General features: G+C 41.4%; 1 protein-coding gene across 1 annotated transcript in view; it reads right to left on the bottom strand.

The window, feature by feature from the left end:
• Positions 1-15182, bottom strand: part of FBN1 (fibrillin 1) — a 213232-nt gene that overhangs the window by 15000 nt on the left and 183050 nt on the right. The window contains exons 49-58 of the mRNA XM_054041544.1: positions 14187-14306; positions 13384-13509; positions 10292-10441; positions 7659-7724; positions 6811-6927; positions 6467-6586; positions 5016-5138; positions 4189-4320; positions 2403-2528; positions 1594-1800 (exon numbers count right to left, since the gene is read on the bottom strand). Of these exons, the coding sequence (XP_053897519.1) occupies positions 1594-1800; positions 2403-2528; positions 4189-4320; positions 5016-5138; positions 6467-6586; positions 6811-6927; positions 7659-7724; positions 10292-10441; positions 13384-13509; positions 14187-14306 (1287 nt within the window). The remainder of the gene's footprint in view (positions 1-1593; positions 1801-2402; positions 2529-4188; positions 4321-5015; positions 5139-6466; positions 6587-6810; positions 6928-7658; positions 7725-10291; positions 10442-13383; positions 13510-14186; positions 14307-15182) is intronic.

Genomic DNA, 15182 nt, shown 5'->3' with positions numbered 1-15182 from the left:
GAAATGCTCCACGCATTTAGGAGGCTTGCAACTTTAGAAAGAAAAATATGCATGGATTTAGGCAATGCAGCACAAATTTAACATTTAAATGTAATGAGCAAGCTTTAAATTCAAATGAACAAATAGAGTAGGAGGTCCTATCAAGAACCTCAAATAAAAGACTTGTTAAAGCTCCCATTTAAGCCAGTGATGAAGCTCACATTTTCTTTTACGAATCTGGCCCAAAGAAAATTACCAGGGATACTTCAGCATATTTGCAAGTGAATTTGTGTAACATTTTCAAAATCACAGAAGTGACTTACGAGCTGAAGTCCCATTTTCAAAGATCACACAGGGCCAGATTTTTAAAGGTATTTGGTGCCTAAAGATGCAGATAGGTGCTTATGAAAATTCCACTAGGCAGCTGTCTGCTTCTTTATGTGCCTTTACAAATCTGGCCTTTATGTACTTAAGAACCTACCTCAAAAGTCAAAGTGACTTAAGCACTTTTGAAAATGTTACCCTTTATGTATTACGTTTCTTGCAGGTTTGCGAAGCTGAGTGTAACACTGCAGCATAAACTTTGCTGCTGACAGCTCACAACACCACTGACCATCACTGGGGACTACCTAGAGCAAGCTAAAGTCCCTCTTTTCCAATACTGCATGTTTTAAAGAAAGCGTTCCACGTTCTCCTTCCCCAACGTGTTTTAGTTAGCACTGCACACTAGAAAAAAAAACTTCACCAAACGACGCAATATTGGGGTAAATGGGACTTATCTCTCCATGGCTCCAGCACTGTTCACGGGGTGTGTGCATGCAACTCACCAACCGAGAGCATGCTGGGGCATCACACTGAGCAGGAGCCCATGATCCTGGGATGGGGAGGGAACAACAGTTCTAAGAGCTGGTGAAAAACACCAATACTTAGCATCAGTGACTACTGTGCTGAACCGTCCCCTGGGTCATTTGGAGTACTCAGTGGTGTGTTTAATTGTAGATCCTATTAAGTCCATTGTATGTTTTTGTCCAGTTATCTTTAACTAAACCAAACAGGTAATTACACCAAACACAAATGCCAGGTTTCAAGTGTCCTCCATTAGGCCCAGGCAAAAAGCTCAGATCTGAGTGTGCAAACATCCATGGTCACATAGGTGCTGGAACTAGGGGGGCTGCTGCACCCCCTGGCTTGAAGTGGTTTCCATCATAGGCAGGGTTTACAGTTTGGTTCAATGGCTCTCAGCCCCCCCACTGTACAAATTGTTCCAGCACCACTGCATGTTCATGTGCCTGACTACCTGATGTGTGCATACAAATGTACATCCTGCCAGCGAATGATTTGGGAAGCTTGCTGAAATCTGGGATTTAGTTGGTGCCTAACCACCTGAGCTGGCTGCTCAAACACCTTTTTGCCTATGCATGTAGGTCCTCAGCAAATTCTGCATTCTCACCATTGGAAAGCTTGCAGAAAATTTGGACATAAATGCCTATGCGTTACAATAAAGAATTTCTGTGTGCTCAAAGGTGCAGTTTATACTTTATCTCTTGATTTCATAGTCGCTAATGTGGTCTTTTGATTGCAGATTTCCCCTTAAACTTTTACAGACAGAAGTACCTGCTCCATTGGTCATGTATCCTCGGCCATGGGGGCAAAGCTTTTTAAAGGCCACGGTGCCTGGGAAGGGGCAGATCTCACAGTTTGGCCCCCAGCCGCGCCCGCCGTCGCAGCAGCATTCAGACTTTGTGACAGAGTTCCTATTGCTTGATCCAATCTGACACAGACTTTGTAACACTTCAGTGAAGCAGTAGCCCTCTCTGTTGTCTGAAAGACAAATTATGTTGCAAGTAGAGTACTTGCGACAATGACTGTAAGGGGGTCACGACATATTAGGAATTTAGACAGAAATATCAAAGAAAGGGAAGCATACTTAACCCTGGGACTGTGGAAGTGAGAATGAAAGTCTGGCAGCAGCAAGAAAGAGAACATGATGTCTGAGGGAAACAAAGGAGACAAGAAATTTAGTAAGAGGGTAGGAGTGAAGTCAGTGTGTGCCTAGAAAAGATGCACTTCTGTTTGAACCCAGAGAAAAGAAGAAGGGCTGACTGAAAATAGAACTATCAGACAAAAGGACAGAGTAACTCCCTGCTGATTGACACTAACCAACATGAAGCTTTCATATTAAGCCAGTGCACTCTAACCAACTGATACAAACATACAATTGGCAAAGGAAGAATTTGGTGCCAGGATGGTGTCTAGTGACAGAGGGCTCCACCCTACAGACACTTAGGTAATCCCACTGAGTTCAATTTTAAGCAAAAATAGTAATATATTCTTAACTAGTGAAATAATCCCAATTTACTGCAAACTTCCGGTACCAAAGGAGATGCTAGTTGGCTTTGCTAAAACATTAACTTGGTACTTACCAAGGCATTCATTCTGGGTGTCACTGGCAGTGAATCCTTCATTGCATTCACATCTGTAGCTTCCTCTTGTGTTGACACAACGTCCATTCTCACAGATCCCAGGTTTGGTTTGACATTCATTTTCATCTGTATTTTTTTAAAACAATGTGACAGAAAATAAAATCCATAAACATGTTAGTCCAGGAGTCAAAAAACAGCGTGAAGTTTTGAGTTCATGGAGTTTTGAGTTCATGGAGGATAGGTCCATCAATGGCTATTAGACAGAATGGGCAGAGATGGAACCCCATGCTCTGAGTGTCCCTACTCTCTGTTTGCCAGAAGCTGGGAGTGGACAACAAGGTTGCCTGTTCTGTTTATTCCCTCTGAAGCATCTAGCATTGGCCACTGTTAGAAGACAGGCTATTGGGCTAGCTGGACCTTTGGTCTGACCCAGTATGACCATTCTTGTGTGGTGCATTTTCACTGATTAAACTTGAGGAAGGTATCAAATGGAACAAACAGACATAAACAATGATATTTCTTAAACATTCTGACATTTAGTATTTCAAGGGATAGATTAATCTAAATAGAGGACAGGTAAACCCATGCCACATTCATTATTTCTATCATTTCCCTGCATCATATTCCACGCTATTTATTCATTTAAAAATTATTTGGCAGCCATTGCTGCATCCCCTGGGTTCCATGCATAGTTTAAAAACATTATAGACATAACATTGCTTACAGTCAAAATGCAAGGTAGTATGGTATTTTAGGAGAGGACTTTTATTAAACAGTATGGTTAACCTTGTGATTCATTATACCTTAGAGCGCTGTATTATTTACTATTTTTATATAATGGTGCTTTATAATGGGAAAAATAAAAGTCTTTATCTAATTTACGTATATTTCATGTCTCTTAGGTGAGGGACCTCATTGGAAGGGATCTACATTTCTTCTTGTTTTTTGACATAATTAAAGAAGGCAGGGCCAGCTCATCGGCTGCTGTAAATCAGCATCGCTTCGTTAAGTTCAGTGGTGATACACCAATGCACAGCATCTGAAAATCTGGCCCAGAATGTCTGATTACAGAAGAGATGAAATCCTACAGAAAGATTTCTGAAAAGGACAGTTTAATACAGTGTCCTCCTACATTTTTATCAAGTGGTAAATGTGATCACATTTAATAAGTGAGTATGCTTGCAGCAACTGGTGTTACTGGTCTGTATGTTAAACCATGGATGACTACTGTGGCACATATCTTAAATAAAATGGCCACTCATTTTGGGGACTGTAACTCGCAGGCAGAAGGGAGCTGAAGACAGGACATTGTTTTGGATAAAATATTTTGAAATACTAAAATTTGTCATTTTCTCTGCTCTTCTCTAGTTTTCACCTGCTTGAATTTTGGGTATATCTGAATTTTGACTATATCCAGCCTGTGGACCCGATTCTCTACTGCCTGTGTAGTCATTCACTTCTGTGCAAAGAGAGTGTACAATGCTCCCTGATTCAAATTCTCCATTCACTAACAATAGTGGTAGCATTTTACACTTATCTTCCATATGTGACCACAGATGTAAGGCAGTGGAGAAGTAGGCTCTGCATGACCCTTTACCTGCAATCATGGGCACAATTATACAGCTAGATGAGTGATTCTTCCCCCCCACCCCCCAAATTCCTAAACAATTAGTCAAATCCAAAATTGCCAATTTTTCTCCAGAATCTGGCTCTTACCTGAAAATCAGCTCAGCTCTACTGGGAAAACTATTATCTCACAGAGATTTAACATCTCAGTTTCACTTACCTATACAGCCCTCACCATCCTGTCTGCGCTGATATCCTGGTCCACATATGCACATGTAAGTGCCAATCAGATTTTTACACTCCATTTGTTTTGAGTCACAATCATGAATTCCTTCTTCACACTCATCCTGATCTGAAAGAGTTCATATTACAGAATTATACATACTTACAGAGAGAGATTCTCATGGAAACTCACAATAACGAACTCTTTGTTTTGAAAGTGAAATCGCAAACAACTTCTTTCTGCTGTGCTAAATTAATAATCTGAAAATCCTGGTCTGGAGGTAACTGATTTCACTTAAGGTGGGAAACCCTTTACATTGATACTATTACCCTTTTCATAGATTCATGTATTTTAAGACCAATATGATCAACTAGTCTGACCTTCTGCATAATATAAGCAGGCCATAGAATTTCACCCAAAATGTTAAACTGCCCAAGGGTGACCAGAGAGCAAGTATGAAAAATCAGGAAGGGGGTGGGGAGGTAATAGGCGCCTATAAAAGACAACCCCTCAAATATCGGGACTGTCCCTAAAAAAACGCACATCTGAGCACCCTAATCTTCCCCTCCAGGGCTCCCTGGGGATTTGTACCTGGGACTATTAGCACTGAGAGAACTATACCCCAGTGGTTTGAGCATTGGCCTACTAAACCCAGGGTTGTGAGTTCAATCCTTGAGGGAGCCATTTAGGGATCTGGGGCAAAAATCTGTCTGGGGACTGGTCCTGCTTTGAGCAGGGGGTTGGACTAGATGACCTCCTGAGGTCTCTTCCAACCCTGATATTCTATGATTCTATTACAGTATCTTCTAACTGTGAAACCTTACCTCTGCACATTCTCCTGTCTTCTCTAAGAACGTAGCCAGCTGGACACTTGCATTCATATGATCCGTAGGTGTTCACACATCGGAAGGCACACAGTAGAGAATTCTGAGCACACTCATTTACATCTGTATTCAAACAAACAACCATATGCAAAGTGAAACCTGCTTTTGCAAAAGACACCAGCTGAGAATGTATGTCGTTTATTTTAGTTATAAATCAGAGATGCCAAATTGCTTAAGGTTAAATTTTACTGTCAGATCTGTGATTCTAATGACTCACTATACACTTCTGCATAGGAGAAGGGCCAGAGACATCCCTTCTTGCCTCGGTTTCCTTATGTGAGCAGGGGGCAGAAATCACTGCCTGGAGCAGCCATCTGGCAATGAGAGTAGTTTCCAGCTTTGTACTCCTAAAATACAATCAGGGTACGTCTATACCCAGCCGCTAGTTCGGCGGCTGGCAATCGAACTTCTGGGTTCGACTTATCGCGTCTTGTCTGGACGCGATAAGTCGAACCCGGAAGTGCTCGCCGTCGACTGCGGTACTCCAGCTAGACGAGAGGAGTACCGCGGAGTCGACGGGGGAGCCTGCCTGCCGCATGTGGACCGAGGTAAGATCGAACTAAGGTACTTCGAACTTCAGCTACGTTATTCACGTAGCTGAAGTTGCGTACCTTAGTTCGATTTGGGGGGTTAGTGTAGACCAAGCCTCAGTGTTAAATCAACACCTACCCTCAGATCTTGTTTACTCTTACACGTGTTGTTGATTCTAGGCATTTTATTTTAGCTACCAACAAGACAACAGACTCTTCCGTAGCCTGCATTTTACAAAATATTATCCTTATTGTGACCAACATTACCTAAAACATATTTATTCATGTGCTGTGTAAACTGAACAAAACTACGTTCTGGTGTTTATGCATTTGATCTACTTTCCGCTGAAGTCAATGGGAGTTGGATGAGGCCTTAAGTGCTTATAAGAGTGGCGCAAGCCAGTCCAGTGGTAGAATTACCCTCTGGTGCATTGCTGGAGAGAATTAGGTTATGCCAGAAAAGTCTGAACTCTCACATCAAAGTTGCATGCATAGTGAATACAATCAGTAACATTTCTGGAGAGGGTACTGAACGGAACTTGCTTATGTTACCCCCATCTCGGCAATCCATCAGCACGCACAAGCTCAGAAAGTGAAGAAGCTGCTCACTTACCTTTCCAGTTAGAAACAGGGTAACATGGTAAAAGGATTCACATTTGGATTGGGAAGCGGGAGCGATATATATGCCTGTATTTGGAGTGGGGATGAGGCTAAAGTCTGCCATAGATAGTTGGAGACATTGCAAAAGAGTATCTCTAATTTGCCTGCTTTGGCACCTCAAAATTTATCAATTGTTTCTGAAGTTACTCATGGTTTACCATAAAACTGAAACTGAAAGACCTGTGCATTTGAGAGTCTCACCTTCACATGTCATCATTGGTCCTGGCTCAAATCCCTCATCACAGGTACATTCAAAACCACCTATAACATTCTTACAAGTTCCATTTCCACATGGATTTCCAACAGAGCATTCGTCAGTATCTGCAAGCAGTTAAAACAAGACGTGAATGCATGTTACAGGAGGCTGAAGTTGCAAGCGTCTGACTCGGATCACGTGCAAGGATTCTGCATTATTCATGAGCATCAGAGTTTAAAAACAAGGAATCAGTAAGGGTCCTAAACTGGAGTTTCATCGATCACTACTCTTTATTGTTATACTTGGGGAATTAGGAGTCATTAAAATGGAATACAACACTTATACTTACCTACACATTGAACTCCCTGAAGGATATAACCAAAAGGACATTCGCAGCGGAAGGACCCATCCGTGTTGATACACTGCCCAAATCTGCAATTATCCGGGTCAAGGCACTCATCCACATCTTAGCCCAGAAACAAAAATGAAAGGGCTACAGTTAGTGAAATTAATTAAATGCCATTTCTGAGACTAATTTAGCATGACAAACATGAATTTAGGACTGAATATTCCACAATTCACAATGAAAATATTTGAAAGGAGATTAGCTCACATGAGGGACAACAGGAACTTTCACACCAAATTTTCCAAGGGTGACACATAAGTTGCAATGATCTTAAAGGTTGGATAAAGAACCTTCTTAGGAGGGGTCCCGGTGAGAGGAAGCATCATGACATAGTAGCCATCTCACTCTTCTGATATCAAAAGAGTTACCCACAAGCTTTGAGCTAGAGTGCTGTTTGTCTATGGAGGGAGTTAGACCTAAGAATGTATACAGGGGAATTGGGACTCTGTGGTTTTCAGTACTAAGAGATTAAAACCATTTCTTATAGCTGAGCTGGGTATAAATGCCTGTAAGAAGGGGATATCTGCAGCTTGGAACCCTTCTCTAGGTTCTTCAGATTTCTCCTGGTATGTCTGGTCATTATAGTTTAAGACAGAGAATGATCTCCTCAAGGTTAATTAATGGAGTGGGAGAGAAGTTCAAGTTTGAATTTTACATTTGTATAAATAATTCTGTGCAAAGTGTCTGTACAAAACAAATCCAGGGCTTTGGAAGGGAGAGTAGCTGATGGACAGGAAGTAGCCTTCTAGAGTTGTGAGCCTGCAGTAACGTTCAGAGCACCAATCACTTACCAACCCGTATATCCCCTGGTCCAATAAGAATGCCAATTCCAAATGGACAAATTTGACGAAACGCCTCTGTAAGTGAAATATGTATGTTAAACTATGTCACAATAATTAATTACAGATAAATATATTATCAGCTTAACGTATGGTGGGATGAATTCTTACCATTCTAGACTGGCAGCTTTCATTTATATATTACATTCAAGAGGGTGTGAGTCTGTGTGCATGTACACACACACACACATTCTCTCTCTCTCTCAAATGTGGTACATAAAGTATATATACCTATACTCCTTTACATATAATGTAACTGTATGTTCACTTCATTTTTATCAGGTACATATATAATCTTACAAACAATTAGAATTTTTAATTTTATTCTTATGGAAGACATTAAGTAAAAGATTTCTATTAAAAGCAGTAAAATGTCAATAACTGTGTTCTTTTTTCTTGTAACTAAAATTTCTGAAGAAAATACAACCTGATCTGATTGTAAACCAATTTATTGAATCCTGTAGAGCCACAGGTTAACAGCTGCCTTTTATACATCAAGTACTGATTTTATTACAGATAGGTTGAGGTGCTGGTGTTTCAGTTCAGCTTAGATTTATAATAGAATTAGTTTGATGTCAACAAACCACTTGAGCTCTTTTTGCAAGATATCAAATGGCAGAAGTCTTGCAAGATCAGGTTGCTGTCCACTCTTTGGTGTGGAAAACAGGTTTATCCTTGTTTATATGAGTCACTTAGCACACTCTGGACACTTGAAAAATAAATAAAATCAACATAAATTTCCACTACACTGAACCAAAAGGTAATGAGAATGGATATGCTCCCAAGATTTCCATCCAGTCAGAGTCAGAAAATAGAACCCTTCTGATTTTGAGTCAGAACCAGGACAAAAACCCCCACAAGCTTTGGGGTTGAATCCAAAACCACCCCTCCCCCCACGCACCCATAAAATTTGTGCAGGAAAGTGGAGTCTTGGATTTGAGATTAGTTCAGGCCCCCCTTGAGATATTATTTATCTACTCTACAGTCAGAATATAACAGATCCTTTCGTAAGATACAATAAATTCCTACTTTGAAGTACTTCAGTACACTATGAGTAGGCTTACAATACAACAGACTCAGTTTTAGAGATAGTTGCAGATGTTTTGTCTTATGGCTTAATTTTAAAATATTAGCTACATTTTGCTGAGATTGATTAAAATGAAATGAAACAAAACAGAACGGTGTACGATAGCATTAAAAATCAACCAAGTGCCAGACCAGCTGTTCCTCACAGAGAGTGAAATTCAGCCCCATGCACAGGGTCAGCAAAAGGGCTATGCATCACACACGCCTTTAAAGTACGGCTTAAAATGGGACATAAGTGATGCATAACCCTTAGGCTGACTGCCTGCTCAAGGGCACATTTCACACGGAGGAGACAGAATGCACCAGGGAATACAATACAATGTTTAAAAACTTCTGCATCCTCCATGCTAAGGAAGTTTTCTAAGCTCAGAAATTTGTAAGCAATTTCTTTTTTAAAGATAGAAACAAATAAAGAGCCTTGATCTTGTCATCTGAGAACGATGCAGACTGGGACAAACGTATGTGCGGGCACTTCAGGAAAATGCTCTGAAGCTCACCAAGCTTTTATAATTCACTCTACCCTTTTGGCTTGTACACAGATAGGCCAATTTAATCACTCACACTTAGGGAAGACGCCTTCAAGAAATAGCACAATAGGGAAACCTGATGTTTTGTTTCTTGGCTTGTGAGAGTATGGTCTGCTCAACATCTCCATGATTTGTTCATGAGCTGAACTGCATTAACACATCATTGAAAATAGTAATATATTTAATAACGATCTGTCATTCTGAATGAATATACCTGGAACATAACTGCACTGTAATAGCACTGACACTGTGAATTCCCTAAGTGTCTATTGAGTAAAAACTGTACACCAACACTTTAACAGAGTGCAGCATGTGCTTCAGGGCTATCCTAAATCAGAGCCTCAGTGAATAATCAATTTCACTGTTTCCCCCTGTTATTTGAGGCTTGCATAGCTACAGGATGGAGAAAAACTTTTTAGCAATAAGAAAATGTGGTTGTAAAACCACAAAGACAGGCAAGGAGATTCAGAGAGGCAAGTGTAACAGCTGTACCTACTTTTAGCACAACAGTTTTTAAAAAAACTGACTAGATTTCAAGCTTATGGTGGCCCTTTCTAGATTTCATTTTGTTTAGATGAAATTCACTTGTGTCCCATAGATTTTTAAACTTATAGCCTAGCAAAGACTTAATACTATTTTACCAAAATTTAAAAATAAAAGATGCATAGCATTAGAAAACTCCAGAGCAGAGTACTTGAGACTTATCTGACTTATTTTCCATAAAATAACACAGAAATGCTACAAATATTTTTTTGAGAAACTGGTATGTTGTGTGCCTTTCTATAGCACAAAGGCCTTTACTTTATTAAAAGAAATATTAAGTGATATGGTCAAACAAAATAATCTACCATTCCTTGAGGAAGATCATTCTGTTTTCTAATTCCCACTTCTATGACTCTCAAAGTTATTGTTTGCCTTCTTTCAGTTCTGAGTGCCCATAATACCATGATTGCATTATATCTGATAACGTACCATCTCCTTCCTCTGGGCAGAGCTCACATGGGTCACCCCATCCTTCTCCTTGCAAGGCACAGCAACATTCTTGCTTGGAATGGTTTCTAGATTTGGGAACTGTGCATTTGCCTTCTTCAAATTTGGTAAAGCAATAACTCACTCTCAGATCTGCACAAACAAAAGCACATCATAATACAGTTCTGCATTAAAGGCATTAGGACTTGGTGCAATTGGTATGTGAAAATCAAAACTTAAGCTAATTACAAAAGAGCTTCCATATGGATGATCTTAAAAAGCATTGTTGTGGCCAGTGGTTACAGTGGATTGAAACAGAAGAGAGAGCTCTCTCTCTACCAGCCAAGGAAGAGAAGCTCCATGGGAGAGAGTTGTTTAATCTAGCCAGAGAGAAGAGGGGGAGCTCCCCACTGCTTTAGAAAAAGAGGGTAAGCTGTGCTCCTCCCAACCTCACTTTCCTTTCCTGCACCCTCTGAATATTAGCTTAATTTATTTACATTCTATTATTAGAGCAATGCTCATTAGCTAATAAACCACACGGAAATTAAAAAGCGTGAGTTAACCCTTGATGATAATGCTGTATGTAAAAAATAATGGAGTGGCAATTTTCAATAGCACCTTTTTTTCCCCTCAATGCTTTACCAAATTACAGATAAAGGCCCATTGGTTCTGTGATACCACATTGTGCTCTTACATGTTGGGTAACCTAAACACTGGAACAAAAGTGAGATCACAGACCACATGCCTCCAGCAGGCAGACAGCTGGCAACTCCTCAGGTTGGCACTCAGCATAAGGGTCAGTTGCGGAAGCAACTGCTCATCCAGTTTTCTGGCCGCAAGATCAGTGCTGGGCACTGTCCAGACTTCAGAAAAGCTTTAGGTAATGTGAAGTTTTAAACAGAAGCTTGTTTGGCTCAGTATACTCAAAGAAACAACCTTCTTCAGAAAAAACACTTTGCTTTAAGTTCAATGTACAGATATAAATTAATTTTCCTGTGACAATCCATATGAAACATTTGTCCTCTTTCAGAGAAGAGGAGATGAGGTTGCATTATTTCTTCAATTATTTTCTTGGCTTTGCGGGTGATTTTTCAGAAGAAGAGATTGACAGCATCTGGGCTTTAAACAACTATGTAAGTGCAGCTCAGACAGTGCTGCTATTTTCACCACTATTTTTACAGTGCCAAACCAAATGTTTACTGCAGGTTGGATTCATCACACCAAAACCACAATCTCATTTAGCTACCATGGGATGAAGAGCTCACTAGGGTTTCAACAAGCATCCCTGTGTTGGGCCAAACATAACTACAGAGATCCTGGAAGGTCTTGTCACTGGTGATTTTGCTGGGCCTACTGTACATTGCATTTGTGAAACTGGATATCTGTTTGTGATTTGGGAAGTTTAGATCTACTTGAGCTTTTTCAAAGTCTTTGAGATGTCCTTCTCTTTAGTTTGCTGCACTTCTGTGCAGGCAGTAACAAGCATACATCTTTCCATTCCAAGCTGTACAGCTTTTGAGCTCTTTTCTTAGTCAATTCCATGTTTATGCTCAAAATACTGCATATGATTCTTGTAGACAGGGCTGGATTAACTCTCTTGTGGGTCCAGGGCTATTAGATTTTGTGGGGCCCCTGTATACAAGTCTTTTTCCTATTTTAAAACAGAATGATCACAATGATGGCATCGAGGCTATTAACGCTATACTAAACTTGCTTTTAATTAACATAAAGTCATTCTGTGGTTACATTTCAGTCTTAAAACACATAGAATATAGTTAAGTTAATTCAAAATAGCCTACTTCTTACCTTAGGACAGCTGTTAGATTAGTTTCTTTCTGGGAGGGAGTTTGGGTGCAGGAGGGGGCTCCAGGCTGGGGCAGATATTGGGGTGCAGGAAAGGGTGAGGGGTGTGGGCTTTGGAAGGGAGTTTGGTGCAGAAGGGAATTCTGACCTGGGGCAGGGGGTTGGGGTGCAGGAGGGGGCACCGGGTCTGGGAAAGAGTTTGGGTGAGGGAGGGGATTCTGACCTGCCTGCATGCCGTGGCCCCACGCTGCTCCTGGAAGCGGCCAGCTGCTGGCACGTCTCTGCACACCCCTGGGGGGAGGGGGACAGCGTACGCGCTACCCCCACAGCTCCGATTGGCCAGGAACCGGTCAATGGGACCTGCGGGGACGGTGCTGGGGGTGGTGCTGCGGGGATGGTATGCGGAGCCACCTCCTCCCTCAGGGGCAACAGAGATGTGCCAGCAGCCGGCCACTTCCAGGAGGGGAGTGGGGCCACGGCATGAAGGCAGCCTGTCTGAGCCCTGTTGCGCTGCTGGACTTCTAGTGGCGCGGAGATCGCGATCGACTGGCAGAGGCTCCAGGATCGACCAATTGATCGTGATAGACGGGTTGGTGACCACTGAATTGTATATAATTATGGATTTATTTTTGCGGGGCCCCCCTTAGCCTGAGGCCCTGGGCTGCAGCCCCTAAAGCCTCTCCATTAATCCAGCCCTGCTCGTAGAACAAAGGCATCTAAAGCCTTTTAAAGCAGAGAGTGTTTACTCTTCTTACAACGCTGCTTTCAAAGGCTCTTCTAGGCTCTTTTCTTTACCACTACTTCCTGGTGAGCATGTATTTGATGCTACTTAACCTCTGCTAATTCTTTTTCACATCCACTCAGTTCTTTTCATCTTTTACAGTAGTATTACTCTAATGTAAGCTCTTCTGTATATTCATCCTCAGCTCCGATTCCATACACTTTGTTCAAAGTTCAGAGTAGCTGCCTCAGTCTTTATTTTCACCTTTTCCCTCCTCTTTTAAGATTGCTAAACTTTTTCTCCAGGTAGGTGAGGAAAGGTTTCAAGAGGATAGGGTTTCATTGCTTAACTCTGTGCCTTAACCGTAGCTTTTCACGCTTAATTGCTCTTCTCTCTTGTGCTGAGGAGACAGTGTGAGAGAGAATCTGGGACAGAGTACATAAGCATCAAACTTTCTTTGTGAAAAACCACTATTAGATTCCACAGCCTCTTGTTACATTAGAAACAGGCATCTAGTCAAGTTTTTAGTAAACCCAAAGCAAATGAATATATAAAGACCAAAATAACTTGCCTTGGCATCTTCTTCCTGTGGAAGACAGTACAAACCCTTCAGGACATAGGCATGTGAAGCTGCCTGGAATATTGCTGCATGTACCCAAGGCACAGATTTCTGGCTCTTCTACACACTCGTCAATATCTGCAAGAAAAGTACCACAGTATTACACTGCATAGTTTCAGCTGAGAGCAAATCCCTGTGCTCTAATGAAAATAAACGTTAGCGCTCTATTAATAATAAATCCAGGTGTGCAATCTGGGACTAATTTCCAAAGATGTTTTAGGTGGGCATGCCCACAATAATGAGATATCGCTAGGCCATACAGGACTTTAAAAATGTCTTTCCGGGGGTCACGTCCTGCAGTTTTTGCTTAGGCAAAACTCAAAGGGATTTTTGCTCGAGTAAGTACTGAGTGATGACAGCACAGGTTATCTAGCATTGCACATCACCAAGAGAAAAGTAATACTGGGTATTTAGATACCATAGCGATAGGTACCTAGACAGAGTAATGGGTTGCCCCCCAAATGAGTAAAAGTCTCTGTGGCTGCATAACCTGGAAGAATTAATTTAATTATCTATTTTTAAAAATCAATACCATTTATACTTTATCATACATATTATACTGTACACATGTACATAAAGTTTACAGGATACTTAATTTTGTTGGAATGATTCTATTTTATGAATCGGTTCAGACACTTGACAGGGGTCAAAAATGACACGTCAAGCCTAAAGAGAGGCATGACTATACATATTATTAGGACTGAGAGCTGCTTTTGAGCAGGCTGCATTATGAAATACGAATGACCTTTACATACCTTCACACCTGTCATTTTTCAGAATGTATCCCGGAGGACAGATGCATCTATACGTCCCATCCAGGTTCTGGCACGTGCCAGGTGAGCATCTACCAGGCACCACTGCACACTCATTGATATCTGCAAGCAAAGAAATGAAGGCGCAATATTCAGAACAGTTATTGAAGCAGCTCTAATCCCGCTCACATCAAGTCGAGTGCAAAACTCCCGGTGAAAAGGATGGGAGCATCTATCACACGCAGGGCTCTCTGAGGGCAGGGAGGCAGTCCCTTTTTATAAGGAGATTAATGTGCTTATAAATTATTTTATAAATCAAGAAAGATTAAAGATTCCTCAGCCCAGGAATCAATATCAATTCATCCCCATGTCAGGCATGGACAGGGATATAAGTGGATTAAACGTAGCTGGCAGGGAGCAGGCACCCAAGAAGTGTGAAGTGCCCCCAAACGCTGAACACTTTTATTAAGCACCCAAAGCCTTCTGTTATGCTGCTCCCCGTGCCTTAAACAGTCTCCCCCACCCTGTCCTCCAAGCATCCGCCTTCACCTTCTTTAAAACTGGCTTCCTCCAGGAGTCCTGCCTACCTTCTTCCCTTCACTGCTAATTCCCCACCACCTGCCTTTCCTGATTTGTTCTGTGTCCTATCTTGCTTTGATTATCTGCCTTATGACCTGATCCTGAAAACATAACTGCATGTATACTTAATTCTATGCACTGTGCCACTGAAATTATACAAAGGAGCAACCATAAGGGTGGGAGAAAGGCTCTGCTGGACCAGGTCCCTGTGCAAGGGTGCGTGCTGGCCAGGAAAGGTATCATACTGTACATTTGTAAAGTGCCATTGTAATCTGCAGAGCTATGTACATTCTTATTAAGAAGAATTAATAACTATTATAAAAGAATGAAGTAAAATCTGACTCCCATGAAAGGGGAAGATCTGGGAAAGTCACTGGACCTGTTTGTTTCCCTCAAATAAATGCAAGATGCTTTTTAAAA

Source organism: Malaclemys terrapin, chromosome 10, assembly GCF_027887155.1.
Source record: "Malaclemys terrapin pileata isolate rMalTer1 chromosome 10, rMalTer1.hap1, whole genome shotgun sequence".
Taxonomy (NCBI): domain Eukaryota; kingdom Metazoa; phylum Chordata; order Testudines; family Emydidae; genus Malaclemys; species Malaclemys terrapin.
The sequence above is the reverse complement of the archived record's forward strand: the minus strand, read 5'-3'. Positions and strand labels throughout refer to the sequence as shown.